Source organism: Homarus americanus, unplaced genomic scaffold (genome assembly GCF_018991925.1).
Source record: "Homarus americanus isolate GMGI-L3 unplaced genomic scaffold, GMGI_Hamer_2.0 scaffold11628, whole genome shotgun sequence".
Taxonomy (NCBI): domain Eukaryota; kingdom Metazoa; phylum Arthropoda; class Malacostraca; order Decapoda; family Nephropidae; genus Homarus; species Homarus americanus.
The window spans coordinates 595,034-607,384 of NW_024754732.1; the positions used below are offsets into that span (position 1 = coordinate 595,034).

Consider the following 12,351-nt stretch of genomic DNA (forward strand, 5'->3'; position numbering starts at 1 on the left):
GATACAGCCAAAAACAGATCCACCAATCAGAATAACCTTTACATTCAGCCTTCCTTTACCAAGTATTGCCAGGTAAAATTGTGAGCACGAAACACAGGGTGGGGTCGGTGCATCTTTGGCTGACTGTACAATCCATCCCAAAAACTATCCTAACAAAAATATGTTAGACAATACGACACAATGGACGAAGGATTTTGACAACCCTACCAAGAAAACAGGAGTCGCAGTGTTCATTCTGAAACTCATTGACCCCCGCAAGTTATAGATAGTTTTTTGATCGCCTGTACTGTACTGCACTACAACGAACATAATGCATACACCTCCCTCTTACTATAAACGTTAATGACAATTATTCGTAACTGGAATGAATTTTAGCATCAAGACACTTAAAATACATAGAGAGATGATACACTCAGTTTCTTATATAAAAACAAGAAAAAAATTGATGTCATGACAATACAGAAAAAATACAACACAATCTTGACAAAATACAACTCACATTTATGGAATCACAGCTGAAGAATATCCCAAGACCATCAAATATTAATAGAACTGTATGATATATCCCCTCAGCGAAAAAATTATAGAATGCGTAACACTTGGAGTTCCCAAATCTTCAAATCTGAGGATAAAAATGTAAAAATATCTATTTTTATAAGGGGCTCCACGGCTAAGGTAGTATATTTATCTGGACTCCGCAATCTGTGAGAAATGGGTTCAATTCTTCTTCAGTGGTCAGACATGGTTGGTAGGGGTCATAACTCTACGACTACTAGCCAGGCCACTCTGTCACATCACTGCCCTGAGCTAACCCTTCTTACATGTAGTCAACTCTACTAAAGTCCCGTTCGTCTCTCCTCCTGAACCACGAACCCCGAGAATCAGATTCGTGAACCCAAAGCAGTAAACTGATACATTATTCTGTCCATAAATGATTCATATTCACGAGTCTGAATCTCGTGGTTGGTGGTTCAGGGGGTGAGGAGAATGGGATTTTAGTGGTTGACTGTGTACGGGTTCCGTTGCCACTGTAGAGATTGGTGGAGGAAATGGCACAAAGGATGTCAGCCTTTAACTTTGATTGAAAACACATAAAAAAAAAAATTGTAGTCTACTTAGTGTCTTTCATCTGCCAAAAACAACACACATTAACGTCAGCTCTACAGCCTCAGCTATCATACACAATCATACATCATATCTGATTATCACAGCTTACATTTCCAGTGACATGATACAAGTGCTTATCCTAAAAATAATAATAATAATAATTCACCGATACTTTTACAGTATATAAAATAATAATGCTTGCTATATAAAAAGTAGTATTAAAAAATCTTCTTTACATCACGATGGAGCATCTCCAGAGATGAACAAGGTAAATAATAAGACCTATTAGTGGGTAGATGTGGCAGCAGCGACCACAATAGCACAACTGGGTCCTGCTCCACGCCCCTAACTTAAGCTACCGTTATAGTTTATATGGGTATTTAAGACAGGCATTTATGACATGGTAAATTAGGAATTGTGAGCCAGAAAATGGCTTTTACAAAGGCTCCTTAGCTTGTTTTCTTATATATTTCTATATAAAAAACAAAAAACTATGTCTCAATATGCTCTACAGGTTTATAATATATATTTATATATATTATATATACATGTTCATATATATATATACCTGGAATAGGTGGGTACATGGGTGGCAATGTATGCTTGAGTGAGCCCTGTGAGGTGGTAGCCAGAAATATCCATAATTTCAAGGACATGTTTGTTGTGCACACCAGAGAATGGCTGTAGGCGATCTGTTAGGTACAGTACAACTCGTCCCACTGGCACACACTGCACATCAACCTCCACTTCCTAACTTGTATCAACGGAAGTAATTGGTTTTCACATTTGCCCTTTTACTATGCATTCTGTGATTAATTTTGTCGATTATAATTAATTTTCTTCCTTAAGGTCTTACCACTAATAATACTTCTTCAGTTTTAAATGCCTTGACTTAAAGACATTCATATATGTATTCAAGTTCTGGACACACAGTACCAAAGAGATCCAAGTCTTATAACCTTAGAAAAAATAAATAAATGAAAAACAAAAAAATTGAAGATAAGACTTTTTTTCTTCAAATTTCAACTTTTACATCAGAATCAAATGTTAACTATTTCAGAAAGTGTTTAAAACTCATTGTCTCTCACAAAGAAACGCGTCGAGTTTGTGTGTTAATATTGTGATCATACTGTGAACTGTGCTTCATTCTTGACTATAAAAAAAGCAAAAACAAAATTGTGAAAGTGAAATCTAAGGCTGTGTTCTGGAAGGGGGAACACCATAGCAGAATACACCAGGTAAGGCAGCGGGAGAGAAAGAATGAAAGTAGTATGTCGGTGAATGAGGCAGCAGAGTTTACCACCCTCATTCCTGTGAGATACATATAAAAGTGATCTCCACGACACCACAATAAGTCAAAGTGTTCAATTCTACAGTGATATTCAACTCCCAAAGGACAATTACTGTCTGTATATAAACATCTAGGTGTGTGTGCGTGCATGCATGCATTTGTGTGTGTGTGTGTGTGTGTGTGTGTGTATTCTTGTACAGGAAATGATGTACTTGTATAAGCACACAAGAAAATATGTATAGGTGTATGTATTTGTATGTGTGTGTAAAGAGAGAGAGAGAGAAGGTAATAGGAGAAGAGGGGGAAAAGAAGAAAAGAAGTCAAGAATATAATATAAAACTTCTTATAATATGAACACTATGATCAGATCCTTGTTATTAAAGACTCATCCAGCAACAGCGCAAATCATCTTCCACACAGAGGAGGCTGAGGCCAAACACAGCTTTCCTACGTAGCGTTTTATTGTGGAGGACCGAGAGCACCGAGAAGAGACGCCAGTGGTGATGGAGCTTATAGTACTGTACTGTCCGATGGTGTCGACCCCAGACTCACATCACTGTAGTCTCTTCCTCTCCTCCTCCAAGCTTAAGCCAACTGTAGAAGCCATAAAAATTAAAATATATTCTGAAACAATTGAATATATAGAAAACATGAACTACAGAGTACAGTACATATCTAATGAATTAACTTAATATGACTTCTGAACTGATATGAAACATTGTAAATCTATGTGGGTATCAGAGATACAATTTGTATAGCTACAATGTGCATTATCAGGATACAGTGAAACCTCGATTTAACGGGCTTTATGGAGAGGAAAGGTCCATCATATCGAGGATCCGTTAGTTGTGAAACCTCCATCTAATAAACTATACAGACAAAAGTCCGTTATATTGAGGGTCCGTTTTATGAGACCCCCCTTCTAATGGATTACAGTATGTGCAAGAGTTTGTATAAATTATAATACTTGTTCCTTAACACTTACCTATTGCTTCCTATTCTGATCTTGCACCAATCTTCCCTACTACTGTAATTCATCTTTTTTTCTTTGAGGTTTCTGTGACACTTGATACACTCAACACAAAACTAGGTAAGGAGTAAGAGTGAAGAGTTTAATTACACAGTCCCCAACTTCCAGGTACAATCCACACAGTGAACCTAAAACTGTGGTCTGTAAATAAAAGTTTGAAGCAAATGATACAACATGGGACTCGACCAAACAGAAAAGTGAGTCCATATTGGGTGGGACGGTATCATCTATACACTGGGTGGGACGGTATCATCCATACACTGGGTGGGACGATATCACCTATACACTGGGTGGGATGGTATCATCTATACACTGGGTGGGATGGTATCATCTATACACTGGATGAGAGGGTATCATCTATACACTGGATGGGATAGTATCATCTATACACTGGGTGGGATAGTATCATCTATACACTGGATGGGATAGTATCATCTATACACTGGATGGGATAGTATCATCTATACACTGGATGGGATAGTATCATCTATACACTGGGTGGAATAGTATCATCTATACACTGGGTGGAATAGTATCATCTATACACTGGGTGGAACGTTATGACCTGTACACTTCCTACACACAAAGAAAAAGGTATACAATGAAAAAGGAAAGCAGTCATTGAGCCAGTGAAGGTAAGACAGGTATAGAATGCAGTCGGGAAATGATAAAATGGTTCCAATCTCACCATATTTTGATAACAGAGGATGATGTGGACCAACTAACCACCTCTAAGCTATGAGCTCCTCCAGGGCTTTGTCTCGGTCATTGTTGTGTTTTAAGAGAGCGTCGACAATCCTTTCCTCCTCAAATCCCAGATCCAGAAGCTAAAAAGAGATACCACATTAGTGACAATCTGGCCTCCTCATCCATCACATTTATTTTTATTATTATTATTATTTTGAGGGAGATTAAAGACCCCCCCAAAAATAATAATAATAATAATAATAATACTAAGTACAGGTACCATCCTAACACTATTTGGGGTGAGGAGGTTAGGTTAGGTTAGGATAGAACAGGTTAAGTTAGGTTAGAAGAGGATAGGTTAGGTTAATGCTTAGGCTAAGTTAGGTTAGTTAATCTTTAGACAAAATAAGCTGGGATGGAGATTCTTCTGGTGATACAAAATATGTAAAATGCACTCTTCTGAAACATAAATCTGGGCGACTTATGTTATATGGAACAACTAATGTGTATATTCCAATAATAACATTATATAAATACAGCACCTGTTTGGCAGCAGCGAGGTGGTCCCGAGTTTTCTGTACATCTCCTAAGTAATGGTAAAATGCACGTTCTGCCTTGTATCCGTCCTCACCGTTCTCCTGAAGTGACTGCAGAACTAGGAGAACCTCGATGAGCTGTAAGAGAAGTTTCTATCACTGTTGCAAATTTTCTGAGGACGTTTTGTCTAATTTTTCTGTCAAAATATTAGAATAAAATTGTATACCCAAAGTTTAAACTAAAATTAAGGTCTTTATGTCTTTCAGTTGCATGTTGATAGATTTAAATACAGCACAAGATGTGCATTGAAAATTAACGCATAGGCAGATAACAATGTGTCAAGATATCCGGAAGCCAATTTTTTTTTAAGCTCTTAATGTAATCTAAAATTTTACTATGTATAGTTTAAGGAAAATACCCTTTTTAATTTATCATAAATCAATGCCCTGTTCCCTACGTCAGATACCTTTTTATGATCGGTGCCTAATTTCTGTACAGCCCTCGCTACCCTGGGGCGGGGGAAGCCCATCTCAGCCATACTCTGCACTAGGGCCTGAGCGTCTGTTGTGAGTTCCGTGAATGGATCTGGAAGCCGTGACTTGACTGGCGTGTAAGACGGTGGAAGAGGAGGGTGAGGAGTGGACCCAGACTGGTACAGGTGTTGATTTGATAAGGTTTCAGGCGGTTCTGATAAGTTGGGTAACGGTTTCCAATCCTGTAATAAAGACGGTGTTGCAGTATTTGTACATCACAGGTGACAATTTACTCATCTTCATCAAATACTGTATATGTTGTTGCCAATACTGTAATAAATTCACAAAAAGGAACAATCATAATACTGTATATTGTATAATAAAATCCAATAGAAGGTAATAAAAAAATAATTATGGCTAAGGAGAGGAAGTGTGACACATCTCCGTCATAGATCAGTGTGAGAGACCGAAACCAAACATGTAATAATTAATCTGACTCCTATTATTTGATGTACAGTGAAAATTCCATCTAATGAATTATATGGAAATAAAAGTCAGTCATATCAAGGGTCCGTTAGATGGAGAAAGAAGACTGTTATATAGAGGTTTTACTAAAATGGGAACTGCTTGAAAAAATGGCATCAAACTGGACAATTATTCTCCCATACCTCGAGGCCAGTCAATCCAGTACTGGAAGGTCGTGGCGGAGGAGTGTGAGAGAACACCCGGCCCTCGTTGTTGGTCTGGATCCCACTACTGAATCGCGTCACTTCAGAGTCTTCGGCGGCGGTCAGGTCAGGGACACTCCGACTCGACCGTAACGACCCGTTTGTCGACCCGGCAGCACCCGAGCTACTGCTGTGACTCGGCGTGGATTCCCCCGACTGACCGCCAGAGTGTTGGTTCTGTTGAGTTGTGGCTTTATTTTGGGAGTAATACCTAGAGTAGAAGTCTTCAAGGTCCGGTCTCTTACTGGGAGTGGTTCCTCTCTCTACCGAGGGCATGGTTGGGAAGCTGCTGTTAGTGGATATGGGTACGGTGGACGTGCTGCCCGAGCTGCTGCCGGGGCTCATCACTCCCGACTGCGTGGTGTTTGCGACACTGCTCGGGACGTTACTGGCCTGAAGACGGTAATCGTAAGGCATGTACTGTGCGGCTTTACTGGGACTACTTACGTTAAAACCATTATTCCACTGCTGAGGATAATAAGTGTTCTGAAAAGCTCTGCTGGGGTCACCACCATACTGTGAACCAGTAGAGTAAGATGGCACCGTTGATGGTGAAGAAGTGACTTGAGAAGTTTTACTCATATGGCTTGCATACTGGCCAAAGCCCTGTTGTGATTGGGAAATATTCTGCTGCTGCTGTTGTTGCTGAAGCTGTTGTTGTTGCTGCTGCTGCATGTAGTATGGGTACTGACTAAATACATTATATGGTACCTGACGATTACTAAAATTATTTACAGGGGTACTTCCCTCATCAGATGTATTTTGTTTCCCAACATTATTTCCTTCAACTGATTGTTGCCCTAAATTGGATGAATCAAGAACTTTGGCCAACTCTTCCATTTCGTTTATGGACTTCAGCGCAGCACTGTCAAAGGGGTCATTACCCTCCCCTTCAAAATCTGCAAAATTTATATGAGCGGGAGTCTTCAGCGGAGACTTGACGTTGTTCTTCTGAGAGGGAATAAGCGTCGGCTTCAGCATCCAGTCGTACGGCGTTCCGGGGTCGGTGGTGTATGTAGCGCTCGTCGTGTGCGTGGTACTACTGGTGCTGGTGGGGTAGGTGTTGTCAGATGAGAGATTAGAAGTAACGGGTGTGGATTCCTGAGTGCCCGGATGGAGCTGTTGGGAATCTGTGTTGAGGGTCTCCTGTGAGGTGGTCGACGGTGTTTTTCCGCTGGGTTCGTCACTCTCTGCCTCTGTTGTTTGGTTCTTGACGCTCTCTTCCTCATCGCTGCATCCATCATCGGTGATGTCTTTCACTTCTTGATTCTGTTCTTCCTCTTTCCTCCTTTCTTCTTCAAGCTGTCTCTTTTCCTCCTCCTGTTTTCTCTTCTCCTCCTCTTCTCTCAATATCCTTTGTCTATCTTCCTCCTCCTTCTCTTTTCTTAACCTCTCTTCCTCTTCTTCTTTGGCTTTTCTCTCCGCTTTTTTTCTGTCATACTCAGCGATTCTCTCTTTTCGTTCTCTGTCTTCTCTTTCTCTTCGAGTTCTTCTCTCTTGTAGCCAACTTAGTGCTGTCTTCTCCACGGCAAAGTCATACTGTAAATAAAAACACATTTACATTAAGAACATAGTATTTTCATACACTACAACACACACTTTGTAACCAACATGTTAACAAACTCGCTCTGAAATACCATAAATCCTACCCATAATCTGAAGCCTCACTGTTACTGTACATTTATTCACAGGATCATGTGGGATTAAATTTTGATCTAAGATTCCATTGGATGAGACAGCAGGTTGCAATAAAAAGCATCATCGTAAAATACACAATACACAAGCATCTCTGTACTGACTTCATGACAGGGTTTTCATTAGCTATAAACTCATTAATGATCTATGGAGCATAAAAGTATTTATTATATTCTCCTTACTAAAATATTTTCTGTATAAAATCCAAGTGTATTTCTCAAGTATTTTTATATAAGTTATTCTTCATTATACAGTAATTCCTCACCAACAGCAGGGGTTATGTTTCATAATCATCCTGTAGATTGCAAAGCCATAGTAGGCAAGTGCTGAGTCAAGTGGAAATATAATGGGTTAAGTGAGAGACATAGCTTAATTCCTCTAATGTACAGCTCTGGGCTAGATGTCTTCTGTATTGGCTGTGGAAACTTTTGGATAATTAAAATTTGATACAGTGGCTATTAAAATGGTGTACAATATATAAAATGTAGATACTGTACTCAAAACTGTGGTTGGTGAGGGATTCCTGTGCTTGAGAAGCAGTTCTAAATTCACTGTCAAACTCATAAGTGCTTAGAAAGAAATGTGAAGCTACCAGTTACTTTAGCCTTTACAGCAGCTGACATACAGAGAAACCAGTTATACTGTAGAACCTTCCCAGTACTGTACTATATGTGTAACAGTGACATGACCAGCACAAGTTTAGATGGCCAAGCTATCCTTAGTATGTAGGTCAAACTTACGAGGCTTCACTTTACCAACAAGATGCAAAAAATAAACAAGCTAGTACTGTACATAATAATCTTAACCCCTTCACTCCAGGGGGGCTAATATGACCTTAAATACCCTATCAGATGTACAGTTAGGGTAAGGTGGTGCTATACCCTAGTGATATCCCCAGTCAAGATGTGGCAGCAGCATCACAGTAGTAGATGTGAGAAGGGATTCAACTAATGTTTCATGGATCGCGCTGCCACCCATCCTTTGCAGTCGTCTATGGTTATGGATTCATGCATGATACTTATCTTGATTGGGGATATCACAGGGGTACAGAAACACCTTATCCTGACTGTACCATACAACAACTCTGTCACATTTTAGTGTAAGATATTAAATAAAATTGGTAATTTTGGTAATGAACCAACAGCAGTATTTTACAATAATCAAATGAGTACAGTACCATATTTTACAGTAAAAAGCTTTCAGTAGTACAGGCAGTCCCCACGTTATGAACAGGATCCCAATATGTTCATCACATAAATATGTCACAAATATCCCATTGTTTACATTATTTTCCCTACTTTATATTATTTAACATCACTTTATTTACAGTATTTACATTATTTGTTATGTATGGGATATGACTGTTGTTTTGTATGGGCAGGGTTGTGTGTTAACCTAACTTCGGGTATTATTAACACTGTTCCGACATACAAACAGGGATCAAGAACGTAACCCATTTGTAACTCGTGAACCGCCTGTATTATCCTCCATAGACACGCAAGATGAGCAGCTACTTTAAATCATCTGCACCGACATATTAAAACACGGTGTGGAAGCAAGTGGCACAGATGGAATAAGTTCGGAAGCTGTGCAGTGAGGAAAATTTAATAAAGTTTGTGAACAGAAGTACTAAAGGTAAGAAGAGAATGTTTGTTGGAATGGAGACAGTATGAGGGTAGGGTAGTGAGGAAGTGATGTACAATATAATGGGAAGAGTAGCTGAGGGACATCAGGCAAAAGAGACACCAAGGCATTCATGTAAATAGAAAACTGCATCAAGGAAAAATTATAATAAAATTCTATCGAGGTTAATATATATTCTACGTGAAACGGTTATAGAAATGAAAAGATTTGTTAAAAAGTTCTGAAGACCAAAGTAAAATGAAAGAGTTAGGTATTTATTTAACATGAAATAAAACTACACTATACTGAGCTCTGGATGGTGTTTGGGCAGTCATCACTTTAAAGCTCATAACCTGTACTGGTAAATAAATGTGTTCAAGTCTCTATATCTTTACTTGTCTGTAATTTTTATAGTTGGTGTCAGGAACTGTTTAAAGTTTTGTATCTATAGTTAATAGTACAATAACTGTACCACTACTGTATTATCTGGTTACTTACAATTACTGCAACACACAAACAAGATATTAATCAATATAACGTACCTCCTGAGTAAGAAGGTCTGGGTTAATCTGGTGTTGACAGGACGTTGGGATAGTCACACGTCTGGGGGGCCGGAATCTCTCACTAATTTTGACGGGGACGCCAGCCACAAAGGTGGCCGGGTCAGTGGACATGGTTGATGTACGAGATGGGTTCTGGCAAGAGATGGAAAACGTATTTTCTTTGTGAAACATTATAAGCTATCAACAATGAACTTAAACATTAGGTAGATTAGGTTAAGTTAGGTAGGTTAGGTTAGATTAAGTTAGGATAGGCACAGTAGGTTAACCCTTTCACTGTGTTTCGCACACTTTTCATTTTATTCTGGCTACCGCCAAACGATTTTATTCAGCTTAGGGCAGCCTCCCGCAGCCAAAGGGTTAAGTTAGGTATATTAGGTAAAGTTAGATAGGTTAGGTTGGTTGGGTCATTTAATCACCAGTAAATCATCAAAAATTATGAAATGGTAGCTGGGAGAGAATCACCACAATAACATAATGAAATCTGCAAATCCTCGTCACTTTGTAGGAATTCCCCCAGGTTAAAAAATAAATAAATAAATAAAAATTATCTGTAGATAACTCCCTCAAGTTCTTGTTCTCAGTATACCAATGAACTGGACAAAATCTGTAATATTATTGGCTGAACTGAACAAAATCTGTAATATTATAGATTAAACTAGACAACATCATTTCTTATGTCTAACCTAGATAGAATGAGGACGCAGTAGTGAAAGACAAGGTGCTAATTTACCAATACTTACCCAGAAAAAAACTAGAAAATTACCCTAAATATGAGTCATCAGCCAAAGCCTATTGACTCACTCAGAAAACTCAACTCATTTTAGAAACAGTGAAACCTCCATACAACGAACTTTCCTCTCCGTATAATCCGTTAGGTTAAGGTATCACATCTAATGACCCATCGATTTACGGATTTTCCAATATATAATCCGTTAAATAAAGGTTTCACTGTTAATAATAAACCCATCAAGTTGTCTCGGTCTACAGTATTAACTAAAAATGTTCACCTTAAATTAAATCACAGCTAACTGAACCCTCACAAAATCCGTTTAATATCACACAAACGTTATATCCACGATCATAAATACATATAATGGTGAACCAAACTCCATAGACAACATTACAGACTGTGATGTAAAGATGAGGCAAGAGAATCAGCTGATTGAGTCACAACACAAACCAGGACTGCAGTGACCCTGACTTCTTTACTCTTATTTATCCCATTAACCTCTTACACAGACAGCATTAACAACTCACTAGCGACATGAACACAACAGCTACACTTACCTTACAAAAAACTAAGCTAAGTCGACTCTAAAGTCTTGGTTTATGAAGGAAATAAATTACTTTTCTTCACATATTTTTGACAATCAACCATAGATGTTGTTCCTGGGTACCACTTGTTCACATCAAGATCATAAAATTAATCTTTCTCTCCTTCTCCCTTATTTATTTACCTTGAAAGAATATAAATAACTACATAACCTCGATATTAATTGAAATATATACTAAAATTTTTCACCGTGTGGCATTTACTGATTAGTAAAATGTTTTCGAGAGATTAATTTGACTGTTGACATACACGGCGGGGGGTTTGAATCATTGCCTACGGGCTTGTATTTTAAACCCTATTATGTAACACCCATTATTACGACGTAGGCAACTAATTCACATCAAAGAGACCTAACAACTAAGATTAAACAAAAATATAAGTAAATATAAATAAGTAAAACCAACGCAACAGTCATAAAATCATATATTGTACTTGATACATAATGTAACGCCATCAGAAAGAGAACTTAAATACCATATATCTGACGTCATCGTTTAATCCAACCAGATAACCTGTGTGTGAGTTAGATAAGGACACGACGGGGGAGGCAGACTATCACCAGGGTATGCTAAATGATAGATAGATAGATAGATAGATAGATAGATATAGACAATGCAGGTATACATTTCAGTATGTATATAGACAATGCAGGTATACATAAAAAATAGACAAAGGATTTCATTTTCTTTCATTGTGTTACATTCTATTTCATAAACGAAGAAAATTAAATATACAGACACAATGTTTTACCCAACTGGACATATTCGATGCAACTGTAACCTGACCTGACCTGATCACAGTGGACACCTAAGAGTCACTGGGAATAATCTTGACTACTGATACGAACTTGCGTCCACGAGAAAATAAGTTTTTAACCATTGTTTCTATACTTGCACTGTCTATGCAATTACTGAACCAATGTGTACTTGTACACGAATTAACCGAATGAATGTCTGTCTATATAGTGGTCAAAGAGCAATCAACATTACATAATGTACAGAACTATAATTCTTATCTACGTGAAGTGAAATACGGTATAGTGTTGAGCAGGGCCGGATTCAGGAGTGGGCAAAGTGGGCAGCTGCCCAGGGGCCTCCACAATCTAGGGGCCTCCACATATTACAATATTTTATTTACTTGTTTATTCATTAGGACAGAACCATTATTTGAGTAGAGGTTTATCTGATTAATAATGCAAAGAATCATCTCTCTGTAATAACTAATAGTATATTCTTTTCTGTGAAGTCTCTTGAAAATTTTTGACATGTGCGGTAGTAGCTATAT

The 12,351-nt window shown here is 38.3% G+C and overlaps 1 protein-coding gene across 2 annotated transcripts; it reads right to left on the bottom strand.

Moving 5' to 3' along the window:
* Nucleotides 1–1,918: 1,918 nt before the first annotated feature.
* Nucleotides 1,919–11,133, bottom strand: LOC121856059 (capping protein inhibiting regulator of actin dynamics-like). 2 transcript variants are annotated; one of them, XM_042351338.1, is made up of 7 exons: nucleotides 11,022–11,133; nucleotides 9,714–9,866; nucleotides 5,794–7,392; nucleotides 5,119–5,367; nucleotides 4,658–4,789; nucleotides 4,117–4,255; nucleotides 1,919–2,992 (listed from the first exon to the last, which is right to left on the bottom strand). In XM_042351338.1, the coding sequence occupies exons 2-6, from the start codon at nucleotides 9,843–9,845 to the stop codon at nucleotides 4,160–4,162; spliced, it is 2,208 nt and encodes a 735-aa protein (XP_042207272.1). In that variant the 5' UTR covers nucleotides 9,846–9,866; nucleotides 11,022–11,133; the 3' UTR covers nucleotides 1,919–2,992; nucleotides 4,117–4,159. The 2 variants fall into 2 exon arrangements, with proteins under 2 accessions (XP_042207272.1, XP_042207273.1); XM_042351339.1 differs by lacking the exon at nucleotides 11,022–11,133 and adding an exon at nucleotides 10,859–10,901.
* Between the last annotated feature and the right edge of the window lie 1,218 nt (nucleotides 11,134–12,351).